We start from the raw sequence: 14172 nt of genomic DNA, 5'->3' as shown, positions 1-14172 counted from the left end.
AGATTGATATCCGCAGCCGATTTGCTTGCAATGAGTTTACTGCTCCAGTGGGGAGCACTGTCTGCGCAAGGTAGTAAGATCCCAGTGGCTGCCGATAAAGATAATTCTTGGTGGAGAGATAATTTGAGAGAGATGCATGTCCAAGTCCTGATAATTGATCTGCGCGCAATACTATGATTTGGATCCAAGAGGGTGTACAATTCCATTTACCCTACAGAAAATATATTTGAAAAAACAAAGACCTACTAATCATAATTCAACAAAAATGTATAGAGACATGTCTACAAACATTCAGGTAATGTTACAACTTAATCATTTGTAAAATATGCTTTAATTTTATGCCGCAATTATGAATTCCTCACTGTATGAAACCCCAGGTGCACAGTACATTGAACAAAGTAATGAGGAACTTTGTTTGCCTATTATTGCCTTTAGGTAGGCCTATATGTAATATTACATTATATATTTGGATTATAATGGATTCACCTCTCACATCCCTTCCCTAAAGATGTGTTGGTTCTGTAATTCCTCCCTTAAATGAAAATAAAAACACTGAATAATACAGTATGTAATCGTTATAAAAGCTATACAAATGTAAAGAATATGTATTTGATTATTATTTTTCTATGCTTCAATAGGCTAGTTTAATCCTTTATCAACTCATTATTCAATGATATCAAATTGAGCTGTGTAATTTATTTGTAAAAAATTACAAAATAAAAAACTGCTTAAAGGTCAACATTCTGGAATGGTTGGGAACAATTCCTCAAGGTGCTATTTGGAACAATAGTTAATAGAAAGGTTTACATTTGCTTTGGGACTGCCAGAACAGTAGATCCATGCAACTTCTTAAAGCATCAACAAACAGACAGAACCAGCAGTTGGTTTTCATGTTACTCAGTTGACCTGTCCTGAGTCCTCCAATTTACCACTCCTTCTCCTGGCATCTCCATTGCCTTCGGGGTCAATCGGGTCAGTTTGTTGTGACAGGGCAGTGCCCATTTTGGTGCCAGCTGACCCATCCCTGTAAGTTGGCAGGGAGCGCAGGACCTGCTCACTGGGGCGTTTCCAAGAGGGGCGAGTAGCGATCCAGAGAATTATTGCGCCAAAAACGACTATCAATACTCCCAGCACATTCACAAAGTTGGCCTCTGGGGGAGAGTCCTTGTACTTGGGATTTTTCCTGAGAGAGAAAGAAGAGAGAGTTACCTATAGCTGTAATATTATTTTACGAAATGGGGTCTCTAAGTACCCAAGTTTAGTATATTTATCGTATTTCCTGCCTTGTAATACTTACAGGCCAAAAATGAGCTTCTCTGTGATGCCCATGAGTGCTGTGGCTATGACACTGGCAAAGATGAACAGGCCACTGTAGACGTGCAGGGGCATAAATGCTGCTCTCAGGTATGTCGGGGTGATGGGTATCAAGTATATACACACTCCCAGAACAAGCTGCTCAGTAAAAGAGGAAAGATCAGGAAACTCTGTCAAGCATTGTAATAAAGAATGGCATGTGGTATACCTACTGTGCAATAAAATGCACTTCATAAACAGTCTTCACAAGCATCCATGCATAGAACTCTAGTTATATAGTAGAGGGAAAAAGATTAATAATGCTTTATGACCAAGCTTTATAACAATGTAATAGATATTATGAAGCAATCATTATGGACAGTCCTATAGTGTAATATTAGCCCACATTCAGTGCTTGACTTGGGAAGGAGCTCACCGGAGCAGAGTACCAGCACCTCACATGATCTACTGTTTGAGCTCCTGTTCCTCTTCTAAAATATTAGCTCAAAAGTATTGTGGAGCTCCTGCCCCTAAATATAAACAGTACCGGGACCCAAAATTAGTACAATGACCTATTTCAGTCCAAGTCAAGCACTGGCTACATTATATATTTGAAGTGTGCTTACCTGTAGTGAATATAGTATCACCGCTGCTAGCCCCACCCAGCTGTGCAGGCTATACATGTTGGGGATGATTTGTGCATTGTGGAAGTCAAATACTGCTACCAGAGATATGACAGCGAAAATGAAGGCCAATATGTTTAAGCCAGCATGAATAAACTTCATCATTAACTTGCTGCACTTCCAGGTCCATGGCAACCTATACACCACAATGGCTGAAACAGAAAAAAAACACTTATTCAACTTATTAATCATGAAAATGCATTCACTTCACAGTAATTGAATGGGAATAATACACCTTCTGGGATGTGCAATGAATACCAAATGTTGCAACATCCTGTTTTGACAGAATCGCTGAGGTATACTTCTATACTTATGTTTAACTAATGTAAGTGCATACCAATCAAAGTTGCTGTGTCATTCAAGTTAATTCGGCTACACTAAAGGAGGTACTTCACGTGAAATATTGCAAATGATTCTGGAATGTACTTTTGTAAATTATCAAAGGGTGCTATTGATTTAGGCTCCTCAGTCAGTAACTTTACTCCGAAATGCATCAGGGTAACAAATTACCATAGAGCACCTAACATTTGTCTGCAAAAAAAAGTCGATAACAGGCTATTTCTACTAAACATTGACACGTTTCATAACAATGTATATTTCGTTCAATAACAGTAGCCCCACGTTACAGCCTTGCATAGCAATCTGTTCCAAGATTGATTCATTCCCAAACTTCACTGCTTGTTGAAATAACTTCACTTTTGTATGTATTGACAGACCTCCATCGCTTCAGATTTTACTGAATGCTGTATGTACAGAAGAGAGAAAAACAAACTTCTCACCAATTCCCTGCATAAAAATGAACCCGGTAACGATTAAAACAGGGTGCCAATTGAATTCCGCAAATCCTCCATCCCATGCTAAACCTTCCTTGAAGTAGAAGACCCATCTCAAAACAAAAATTATCGACACAAAACCAACGGATACAGCGGCCGACAGCGCGAACAGGAACTGCTTGAAATTCTCCATCGCCATCTCCGACGAACGCACTTCAACACTGGACTAGAGGAATTTCAAGAGGTTACTCAGGGGGGATGGGTCATGACTCTTCTTCATAACAGAAGGTCTGAATGTTTTTAACTACCAGTTTTGTAATCGCAGGTTGTTACAAAAGCGCCAGACACAAGTTATTGTGGAAGCCCATTCCCGCCACCATTTCTTAAAATATTTTTTATGTCAATATTAACTCGAAATTTCATGGTATGCAAGTAACATTTTTGAGATATGTATTCGAAATTACGAGATATGCAAGTAAACATTTCTAGATACTAAGTTGCAAATTTTGAGATAGACCATAATCAAAGGATATGTTTCCTCGTTTGTAGCATTGTGTGGTGATTTCAGAGGTGGCACCACATGCCCCAAAGCCAGTGGTGATGGTGGGATTGTTTTCCTGATCTGGATGGTTTACCTAACCAGGTAAAACTCTTGCCCCTAGTTGTAGACCAGTGTATGACAGAGTTCAAAAGGTACTTGCACACAAACCATGAAAAGGAATAACCCAAGGAGGCCAAGATGCAAAAAATAATATACTTAATTTAATCCATGCCCAAAAGAATACAAAAAGGGTGGCAGTGAAAGTAAAGTAAAATCAGCTCTTAAAACGGTTTGATATGGGCTGTTACGGGACCAGATTTGTTCTAAATCAGGTCAGATGTTATTAAAAACTCCTGGCCCTAGGGAGTACTTATTTACACAGAAACTGCGATTAGACAATATAACAAACAGGGCTGAGCTTGCATCTGTAATTAGAGTTACTCACACAGTATGTCTTCGCTATTGTGTTGATTAATTCCAGTCAATAATTTTGGATAGAATGGGTCTAGCCTAGCCACCCAAAGTTAAACAAATAAATGGGCCTATTTTAGACTATAAATTCATAGCTTGGGCTATAAATACATGACGTTACCACTTCGTTTCCCTTGGCCAGAGGGGATCAGAGCGCATAGGCGTCACTAGGCTACCTGCAGCTGTGGTTAGGCTACAGTTCATCAGACTAAAGCACAGATGAATTGTGCACGAGTTGTCAAATCATGAGGTAAATCAGTCTAAAGAACAATACTTTGTCCTTCTTTTCAACGCTTTGTGTCAATATTTTTTATGAAGCCGAATCAAAAGTGCTGGGGAAAAATTCCAGGTTGCCAAACATTTGCCAGCAGCCTTGCTCTGCGGATCTCTGCAAAGGAGAAACATGTCCTTGATTTTGAGGATACAAAATGTTTGACTTCCATGCATCTTGACAATTATTTTTTTATTTTTGGGTGGCAGGAATGTGCTTACATGCGGTTAAAAAAGATCAGAGAACCTAAATTCACAGCTCTTCTCAGATGATCAAACATGAACAACTATTTTTATCAGTTAATTTAGAAATGTTGTGGCTTAATTCATATGTCCTAAAATATAAAATGCAGAGGTAGCTCAGTTAGCCAACAGTTGTATTGGAAAAACTATTTCAGACACTTTATTAGAGTACCAACAACATCTTCAAAATAACAGAATGACAACATGTAGTCCTTATTGGGAAAGAAAGTATAAAAAATAACTAGGAAAACACATTCAACAGGGCTATTTACTTGAGGAATCTTTTTGACTAACATCATTAGCAATTGGAAGGATTGTCTCAACTTCACTCATCTGCTTGTCCACGACTGATTTTGTAGACATGGCAGCAGAAGTTATTCTTCGTCTGTTCAATATGAACAATTGTATCTCTGTCAAAGAACAGCTCGTGGCTGTAAGTCTGAAACAAGAAAAGACAATACATTAATAAATAACATGAAAAGGAGAGATTTCCCACATTCTCTTCCTCTACAGTGGCCTCGTTCGACCATTGTGATCTTGCAAGCTTACATTCTGTTTAAACAAAATGAGAGTGCAGCTGTCAGGATGGCGGATCAGGCTACATTTACACAATATTCTAAAAGCACTAACCACATCCCATGACTCCACAAGTGGAACCCTCTTCAGTAACGCTCCAGTGTTGTTGTCATGGAGTCTGACGTGGGCCTTCCCCTCATCCTCTCTGTGGGTCACCTCCACAACAGCCAGAAGGTCAAGCTCATCCTCATACTCCACCATCCGGAATGTCTTTGAAGTAGCATGTTGCAAGAGGCATCAACAAAAACACTCACAAGCAATAACCAATATGCCTATATAGAATGCCACTGAAATGTCAGTAAAAGTAATTTAGTCAGGATACAGTCTAAGCCTAATCCTTTAGAATCTACCTCTCGGTCTGGGTCATCATCCAGCTGATAAAATCTTCTCTTCACTGTGCGGCCTGAGGAAGTGACATTGATCTGGGAGGCAGCCTATGGTGGATAGAAGACGAGAGGTTTTATGAATCCATCACAGGAAAATCAGCAATTTTCAGCCTTCAATCATAATGATGGAGAAGATATATCTAATTTAAAATGTATTATGACCCATGGTTAAAAAAGGTGCCAAAACACTATGTTAACTCACATTGTCTCGATGAGCTGTGATGGAAAACTCCTTCACTATATCGAACTGTGAATCACTCTCCAGTTCACTCAGAATCTTCAGCACACTGGGGGAAAGTATTCAATATTCAGAAAAGGCAGAAGAGAAATGCTGTTGTGTGAAATCTGACTGATGAATAGCACTGACCTAAATACCATAAAGCTGCAGTGTAAAACATGGTCTTGTGGACAACTTTGTTGGGGAGTTTTAAAACTCACTTTATGGTGCTAGGTCCAACATGGATGATTCTTCCTGAGTCATCAGGGTGAAAGTAGATCCAGTCAGACTCCAGAGAACAGCACTTCATGTCTTGTATTCCATGCTTTGCCTATTTACAAATGCGTACAGTGGGAATATTACAGATATTGACACTGGGTATGACAACAACAGAACACTTTGGACCTTAACTGGATAATTACTTAGCAGAAGCTTACATTTAAAGCAACTTACTCAACAACATTGGTGCTGCCAGCACCATGCTCCAACCAGCTGAGCCATCTAAACATCCGTTTGAGGATAATTTGTGTTTGAGTAATACGTTTGTTGTGTCAGTTAAAGACAATGCCTGTCAAAGACATCTGTAGTGCTCCGAAACTGACATGCTCAAATGGCTCTGGCACACTAGCAGCAGGATACTTAATATGCTTAAATAGTCTCACAATTCAGGAGAGACTTATTTGCGACTCATTCAATGTGTAGTGCATAAAGATAGATATGTACAAGTATATTACCAGAGTGTTATCCTTGAGAGAGCAGATGCGGTACGACCCCTGGTGCTTCTTATGGGGTAGGGTGAAGATATAGTGCCATGGATGGCCTCCGATCTGTACTCCATTATCGAAGCATGACACCTCAAACAGCACTGGGGGGCATTCTGCGAAAAAAAATGAGGAAAAAAAAAATCACTAAGAGTCCCCTGAGGCAATTCTGCAGATGGATAGACAAATGAATGGTTGGAAAATCTGAGGGACAGAAAGATGGATAGACAGATAAACAATCACCTACCGTTGATGTGGATATTCACTGGAATGCCAAATGGAGCTTCTCCCACAGTTTTACCGCCTTCTGAATGACACTGCTCCCCAAGAACCAATTCCGTTCTTATGTACTGGCAAAGAAGAAGAAAGAACAATCAATACATGTTTTTAGAAATAATGGAACATACAGTATATGTAGACAATCTGAACATTTTAAGAAGCATGCATTAAAACAACTGAAATGTTATTGTTAATCATAAATTCACACCTTATTCAGAATGTCTTCAAAGCTGTAGAGCTTCACAGTCTTGGTACTGTGAGAAACCGCAAGGACCCCTTGGGACAGAACTACATCAATGACGGTGCTTCCAAATATCTGAAATGACAGAGTCATACACAGTGCATTCGGAAAGTATTCAGACCCCTTCCCTTTTTTCCACATTTTGTTACGTTACAACCTTACTCTAAAATGTTTTAAATAGTCCCCCCCCCATTAATCTATTCACAATTCCCCATAATGACAACGCAAAAACAGGTTTTGTGACATAAATAAAAACTGAAATATCACGTTTACACAAGTATTCAGACCCTTTACTCAGTACTTTGTTGAAGAACCTTTGGCAGCGATTACAGCCTCGAGTCTTCTTGGGTATGACGCTACAAGCTTGGCACACCTGTATTTGGGGAGTTTCTCCCCTTCTTCTCTGCAGATCCTCTAAAGCTCTGTCAGGTTGGATGGGGAGCGTTGAGTTCAATTCCGGGCTCTGGCTGGGCCACTCAAAGACATTCAGAGACTTGTCCCGAAGCCACTCTTGCATTGTCTTAGCTGTGTGCTTAGGGTCGTTGTCCTGTTGGAAGGTGAACCTTCACTCCAGTCTGAAGTCCTGAGCGCTCTGAAGCAGGTTTTCATCAAGGACCTCTCTGTACTTTCCTCCATTTATCTTTCCCTCGATAATGACTAGTCTCACAGTCCCTGCCACTGAAAAACATTCCCACAGCATGATGCTGCCTCTACCATGCTTCACCATAGGGCTAGTGCAAGATTCCCTCCAGACGTGACGCTTGGCATTCCGGCCAAAGAGTTCAATCTTGGTTTCATTAGACCGGAAAATCGTATTTATCATGGTCTGAGAGTCCTTTAGGTGCCTTTTGGAAAACTCCAAGCTGGCTGTCATGTGCCTTTTACTTCTATGTCTGGCCACTCTTCACTGATTGGTGGAGTGCTGCAGAGATGGTTGTCCTTCTGGAAGGTTCTCCCATCCCCACAGAGGAACTCTGGAGCTCTGTCAGAGTGACCATCAGGTTCTTGGTTACCTCCCTGACCAAGGCCCTTCTCCCCCGCTTGTTAAGTTTAGCCGAGCGGCCAGCTCTAGGAAGAGTCTTGGTGGTTCCTAACTTCTTCCATTTAAGAATGATGATGGAGACCACTGTGTTCCTGGGGACCTTCAATGCTGTAGAAATTGTTTCGTACCCTTCCCCAGATCTGTGCCTCGACACAATCCTGTCTCTGAGCTCTATGGCCAATTCCTTCGACCTCATGGCTTGACAGTGCATGTCAGAGCAAAAACCAACTGTGGGACCTTGTAAATAAGAATTTGTTCTTAACTGACTTGCCTCGTTAAATAAAATAAAAATATATAGACAGCTATGTGCCTTTCCAAATCATGTCCAATCAATTGAATTTACCATAAGTGGACTTCAATCAAGTTGTGGAAACATCTCAATGATGAACAATGTAAACAGGATGCACAGGAGCTCAATTTCAAGTCTCATTGCAAAGGGTTGAATACTTATGTAAATAAGGTATTTCTGTTTTTAATACATTTGCTAAATATTTTACAAACCTGTTTTTGCTTTGTCGTTAAGGGGTATTGGGTGTAGATTGATGAGGATTTTTATTTATTTAATACATTTTAGAATAAGGCTGTAATGTAACAAACAATTTAAAAAGGGAAGAGGTCTGAATACTTTCCTGAATAAACTATACAACATAAATGTCATTACAAAAAGACATGACTTAAAGAAACCTTAAGAAACAAAATGTTGCATACACTTTTGTTGATCTCCAGAACGCCCACAAGTTGCAGGGGGAAAACGCGGAACACGGCGAGGTTCAGCAAGGTGTTTTGGTTGAAACCTGCCTGTGAGAGTTAGGATAGGAAATAAGTGAATACTTCTCAGATTTCACCAGTCACAAAGAGAAAAACTAAATGGAATGGTTCTACTTTACAATGGCAAATTATAAGATGAATGGGCATATCAGACTCGTGGAAACCACACCTGTCTTGCTGAAGATGTCACTTTATTCTGAATGGACTTGACATAAAATGTCTCCTGCGATACATCCCAGCCAAGGTATCTGATATAGAAAAAATGTGTCATGTTAAGTAAAATCAGTGGTTACCTACAACAAGAGGAACCCCAGCTCCACAATAATAATAAAAAGAGATCTGTTGGGTTCATGATTTGTGGAGGACATTTTAATTGTAATTAAATCACATTCAACTGCCAATTACCTGAACTTGTGATGTGGGGACAAGTAAACTTTCTCCAATTGTTGTCCTGTCACAGCTGAGAAGCGATACAGCCAATTATTGCTAGTCAGGGCCAAGAGGCTAGGTTTTTGATCTGACGGTGTTGGCAACCCTTTGTCCTATGAGGGTAAACATAATGATGGTTAATTAGGATAACACTAATACAGCACTCTGTTTATAGCATTTCTACTCATTTACAATTACATTTAATATACTTTATTCATCCCCAAGGGGGCAATAATTCAGAAATAGGTATAATAGACAATAAAACATGCCTTTTATAAATACAAAAAGCAAAATGCAATACAGTGCAGTCCATTCACTAGTCTATAGTCCAATAGTCCATAAGTCCACAGTGATGCTGACAATGTAGATGTACAGAACTAAAAACTGGAAGTGATATCTATTGACCTCTTAGGAATTCTAAGCTGTTACATTTCTATACAGCAACAGTGAACTGGCTAAGATGGAAAATATTAATTCACTTACAAGAGGGCACTGGCATAGCAATGCATCTTCAATCTTCTCCGCTTTGGACCGCTTGGGTAATTCATACAGAAGTTGTGGCTCAGATGGAAGGCTGGAAATGATATTTTTTCAATTAAAAAAAAAAAGTAGTAACGGTACTCATGTGATGAAACATAACAATGCCACATAATGTAGTTTAAAAAATAAAATATACACATTACCTACTGAAGCAACACTGATAATTTTCAAAATATATCCTCCCACTCTCATAAAATATAGTGGATTTTGAGGACTTGGTCCAGACTTTGGTGAAGTCTTGGCTGTCCTAGAGTAAATTAATAAAAGTCATTACTCAGATTTATTTGTGTGGAATTAATATATTCAATTACTTAATACATTGCACTTCACATACCTGGAGGACAATACCCCTAAGAATCTTCAAGTTGAGTTTTGACAAAGTGCCAGCATCAAAAATGCCTCTCGATCTCAGGTCTAGGTAGGTTGCAACATTTTTCCCTCTCAGCTGAGGCATCACTAGGAGGCGCTCAATGCACAGGGGCTGGAACACTCCACACAATAACACCAGTGTGTCCAAAACAAAGCAAGCGCAGCTCAACTGTTATCCACGTCGGTATTCGATACTTCCAACCATGTCAATGATTCATTTACAACCAACTCCTACGTATACACAAACCTCGTCCTTTAGAACACGATAATTAAATAGTCATAACTAACTATCACGACTGCTAAAACGACGTGTCCTTAGCATCAGATACACAGTGATCGCAGATAGAACGAGCCATATATTTCACCGGATGTATAAATGTGAAGCATCCGGTTAGCGTTTCCGCTCACTACCAAATATGGGGATGAGAGAAAGACCAGCAGTCGGCAGTGGGAGACGATAGAGCGAGGTGGATTTTGACCGGCATTCTTCAGATTATCTCAACGATGAAACATTTGATCTCCATACAGTTTTCAGTTTCCAAAACTAGAATCTGTAACAAACAGAGTGGACTGCGTTTTGTAGACGTTACCTTTCGCCAAAGTATTTTTAAAAAAAAATCGTTTAGGAGGACAAGGGCGAATTGAATTACTAAACTTCACATAGTAGGCGTTCCGCCCCACCCTCCTCTTCTTTGGTGTAAGAGCTTTTGCGACAATTACGTGTGCATTCCGCCACCTACTGTACAAGTGGAAAATAAAGATCCGAAAGCGAAAAAATGCGGGGTAATTATTAAATAATATATATATTCCATACAAACTATCAATAACGAATTTTTAAAAAACTAAATCAGCCTGCGTTTCTGTTTTAATCAGGTCCCTACACAGGCCCAGAAGGATCCTGTGATGGCTGGACATTTCCTGGCGACAATAGTCCTTGCAGTGCTTCTGTGGTTAAGTCTTGGAGGCCCAAAAACTTCTCTGCTGCAGATATAATGATGTCTGCTTTCTTGGACTTCTTGGACACTTGGCCAGTACAATTAATAACTGTGGCTATAAATGGTACAAAATCCACCTTCTTCACAATAAGTGTATCCAGACCACCTGATTGAGATATACAATATCTTATTCAGAACTCTCTTCACCGCCTCCACATAGGAGATTTGCTGTACAGCCCTGATCCTTGACACCTCAACCTCTTTCACTCTAACAGGGCACTCAGGGAATTCGGAAATGTGATCCCCGTCACAGTTGCAACATTTTACATTCAACTACTCCTGATTGTCAATGTCCAACGGGACGCCAGAGATAATACCTTTAACTGGTGCCCTGCTCCGACAATCAAAGCTGTCCACTTCCTGCGTTGATAACTTTGCGAGCCTCAATGCACGCTCCTTTTGCTCTTTTGATATATACAAGATATCAACACCATACCGCTCCTGGTTACTGTTTCTGTATGATATGTTAGATTAAAGAATAAAGTTCAATAGCCATGTTCAAGTATTGTACAAGTCCCTACATAGGGGTCAGGGGAACAGCCCAGCTAGTCGATTACCTATCAACTAAACTCCGTAGCATCATCCTTTTCAATAGAAATTGCTAACGTAACAGCACAACATTAAGTTCATAACAGGCAAGTCATAACAAATGAAAATACATTACATTTTCTTTTTACTTCAGTTGTCGTCTGCCTCTTTTGTTGTTGTTGTATTTAACAGAGGACAGGTTAACACGGTCCCTTGCTTACAAAGTAAGCCTGTCTCGTGGCTTACACAGCCGACCTACCCGTGAGTAAGGGCCACGGCTGGAGAGCTTGGTGGGGTAGAAGCCTCACCCTCAGTTGGCTCATGTCTCAATTCTGCAGCCCTTGCCCTTAGGCCTGGGACTGTGTATGAGTGTATGGAGTGTTCTGGTTCGTTGTCTGCTCGGCTACGCGCAGATCCACCCAGTTGCAACGATAGAGGGAGCCACCGACATCCACCAGGTAAGAACATGGTGCAACTCTCTGTAGTAACGTGCCCATCCTCCAAAGTCCTGTGTGGTCTCCGGCAGCAGTTTCATCCTTATCGTTTCACCTTCAGCTCTGGTAGGTCTCGAGCATTCCAGTCGTAGAAGCACTTAGCGAGCTGCTTTCCATGATGCCAACCATGATGCAGGGCTCAAGTAGCTTGTTGGCTACGGGGATGGTAGTCTCACATGTCTGGACAGAAGGCGTTGCGCTGGGCTGCTGTCCATGTTTTCGGTTGGTGTGTTCCTCCACTGTAAGATGGCTTTCCAGGGGTCGTTGCTGTCACGCAAGGCCTTGCGTAACAAGGTTATCCCATCGAGGGGCCTGTCCACTCCTCTCTGATCTCATGGGGAACTTCCAGCTCTGGCGGTCTTGTATAGTGTGGCACGTAGTCTCGAACCCACCACCTGCCCCGACGAAGCTCATCATGGTTCTGGGCTAGTATTCCCCCCCTTTGTGTCTCGGGACCCTCCCCACCAGCGGTTGGTGTCCGAGGCACAAACGAAAAGTTTGGACCCTTTGTACGAGTTGTCAGCTGCCACGTTATTAGATTGGCTGTGAACCTTTCAACCAAATCTCCTGGTGTTTGTGCTTCAAAACACTCAGTGACTGTCAAGGTTTGTCCCTCACCACAGCGTCCGCGTGTGGCAACCGTTCCAATACCTGCGAACTGAGATGAGGATATCTTTCTGCGATATCGAACAGCGTTTCACTAGTGGGAATCATCAGGTCAGTTGCCGGACTGGGAAGCATAGTACATTCTGCACGTTCATGCTTTTATTCCTGAGATGGCCGCAGTGCTTGCGGAAGTGTCCGAAGGCCAGAGTATCAGCTACAGTATTGCACGACTCCAAGGAGGAGAGTTGCTCATTCACAGAGACTGTTGGCTCAAAAATCATAAAAATAATGATCAATCAGGTTTGCTGATTGAATGTGACGAGATATCGTAATATCTCTTTGGGTCAGATTTTGCACCACGAGGTTTCGAAAACGTATTTTTCCAAAGGGGTGTTGACAGATACCTCTCGTGGATGACTGTGTTGCAGCTAGCATTAGGAGAAGACAGTGTGGTCAGTAGAGAAGGCACTGTGACCTGTGACCATACTTGGTTGGTTTTCCAATCCATTAGTGGCAGTAACCGATCCATCTAGTCTGCTCCAAGTAGCATGGGTTCAGATTCGAGTCTGGTAACATACACAGGGCAAACAAGCTAAAAGTCCTGGAAGTGTAGTTTTAGCATGAGTCTCAACGTGAGATGTGAGGTAGTCTGAGTGAGACCTTGAAATGTAGTGTCGCATAGTTCCGTTTAACCAACGTTTAGCTGGCTTCAAAGCCCTTTTGAGATCATTGAACAACGTTTGAAAGATGAGCGACATTGTTGAGCCCGAATCAATTAGCGCATCACAGGTTAAGCAGTCCTCCAGGACTGTTTCCAGCTATGGGCTGTTTGAGTTGCGTTTTGTGGTCGTATTCCCCACAAAGTGGAGTGGTTGTTCGCAACTACGTGATGTGTCATTTGTGTTCATGGTGGAGACAGATCGACTAATCAGGGTTTGAGTGGAATTGGCTATTGCAATGTTTTTGACCTTTCACTTTGCAACATTTGTGTCGGAGTCTATAGACAAAGCCTGTGGGCCTGTTCTTTGATCGAGCGGGCCCTGGACAGGGTCTTGAGTAAGAGCGGGAGTAATTTGATTGTTGACGTCCTTGCTAAGGGTGTTAATTCTGGCGGACCACTTGTCCTGCAATTCATGACTAGTCATTGTGATTTATCTTTTTTCCTTTTCTCAAATTGTATTACTTGGGGCTCGGGCCAATTGTGGCTACTCTCTGGCAGATGATTACACGGGCTGCTTTATATAAGTAACATTTAGTTATTTCTTTATTTTTCCACATTTTCTCATTGTTTCTGTGATCAAAAAATAAAATTAACATTTTAATAAAATTCTTTAAGAGTCCTGTTTAAGTAGTATTTTAGTATTTTGATACTTTGTGCAAGCTGATAAGCATTAAAAACTTTGTGGATGGGGCCTCCTGGGTGGCGCAGCGATCTAAGACACTGTATCACAGTGCAAACTGCATTGCTACAGATGCTGAGGCGACACAATTGGGCCAGCGTCGTCCGGGTTAGGGAGGATTTGGCGAGTGGGAGTTAGTGGGAGTAACCGATCCATCTAGTCTGCTCCAAGTAGCAGGGGTTCAGATTCGCTTCTGGTAACATACACAGGGTGAACAAGGTAAAAGTCCTGGAAGTGTAGTTTTAGCATGAGTCTCAATGTGAGAGG

The 14172-nt window shown here is 41.3% G+C and overlaps 2 protein-coding genes across 2 annotated transcripts; both read right to left on the bottom strand.

Annotated features, from left to right (window-relative positions):
- Positions 1-312: 312 nt before the first annotated feature.
- Positions 313-2966, bottom strand: LOC139398112 (cytochrome b reductase 1). Its single transcript, XM_071144299.1, has 4 exons — positions 2756-2966; positions 1920-2128; positions 1298-1452; positions 313-1183 (listed from the first exon to the last, which is right to left on the bottom strand). Exons 1-4 carry the CDS (start codon positions 2946-2948, stop codon positions 898-900), a joined length of 843 nt encoding a protein of 280 aa, XP_071000400.1. The 5' UTR covers positions 2949-2966; the 3' UTR covers positions 313-897.
- A 1443-nt stretch (positions 2967-4409) lies between these two features.
- Positions 4410-10581, bottom strand: LOC139398046 (ddb1 and cul4 associated factor 17). Its single transcript, XM_071144294.1, has 14 exons — positions 9848-10581; positions 9657-9760; positions 9457-9547; positions 8950-9086; positions 8714-8792; positions 8485-8574; positions 6702-6809; positions 6462-6564; positions 6188-6330; positions 5675-5784; positions 5439-5523; positions 5201-5284; positions 4905-5060; positions 4410-4713 (listed from the first exon to the last, which is right to left on the bottom strand). The coding sequence occupies exons 1-14, from the start codon at positions 9965-9967 to the stop codon at positions 4600-4602; spliced, it is 1524 nt and encodes a 507-aa protein (XP_071000395.1). The 5' UTR covers positions 9968-10581; the 3' UTR covers positions 4410-4599.
- Positions 10582-14172: the final 3591 nt, after the last annotated feature.

Source organism: Oncorhynchus clarkii, chromosome 3 (assembly GCF_045791955.1).
Source record: "Oncorhynchus clarkii lewisi isolate Uvic-CL-2024 chromosome 3, UVic_Ocla_1.0, whole genome shotgun sequence".
Lineage (NCBI taxonomy): Eukaryota > Metazoa > Chordata > Actinopteri > Salmoniformes > Salmonidae > Oncorhynchus > Oncorhynchus clarkii.
This window is presented reverse-complemented; position numbering and strand designations above follow the sequence as displayed.

Excerpts from the sequence above, each read along its gene's own strand:
- LOC139398046 (XM_071144294.1), bottom strand. The coding sequence starts at position 9,967 with ATGCCTCAGCTGAGAGGGAAAAATGTTGCAACCTACCTAGACCTGAGA. Across the intron at positions 8,793-8,949 it reads TCCCCACATCACAAGTTCAG|ATACCTTGGCTGGGATGTAT; the intron begins GTAATTGGCAGT and ends TTTCTATATCAG. Across the intron at positions 4,714-4,904 it reads TTGTGGAGTCATGGGATGTG|ACTTACAGCCACGAGCTGTT; the intron begins GTTAGTGCTTTT and ends TTCTTGTTTCAG.
- LOC139398112 (XM_071144299.1), bottom strand. The coding sequence starts at position 2,948 with ATGGCGATGGAGAATTTCAAGCAGTTCCTGTTCGCGCTGTCGGCCGCT. Across the intron at positions 2,129-2,755 it reads CATTTTTATGCAGGGAATTG|CCATTGTGGTGTATAGGTTG; the intron begins GTGAGAAGTTTG and ends TTTCTGTTTCAG. Across the intron at positions 1,453-1,919 it reads TGATACTATATTCACTACAG|CTTGTTCTGGGAGTGTGTAT; the intron begins GTAAGCACACTT and ends TTTACTGAGCAG.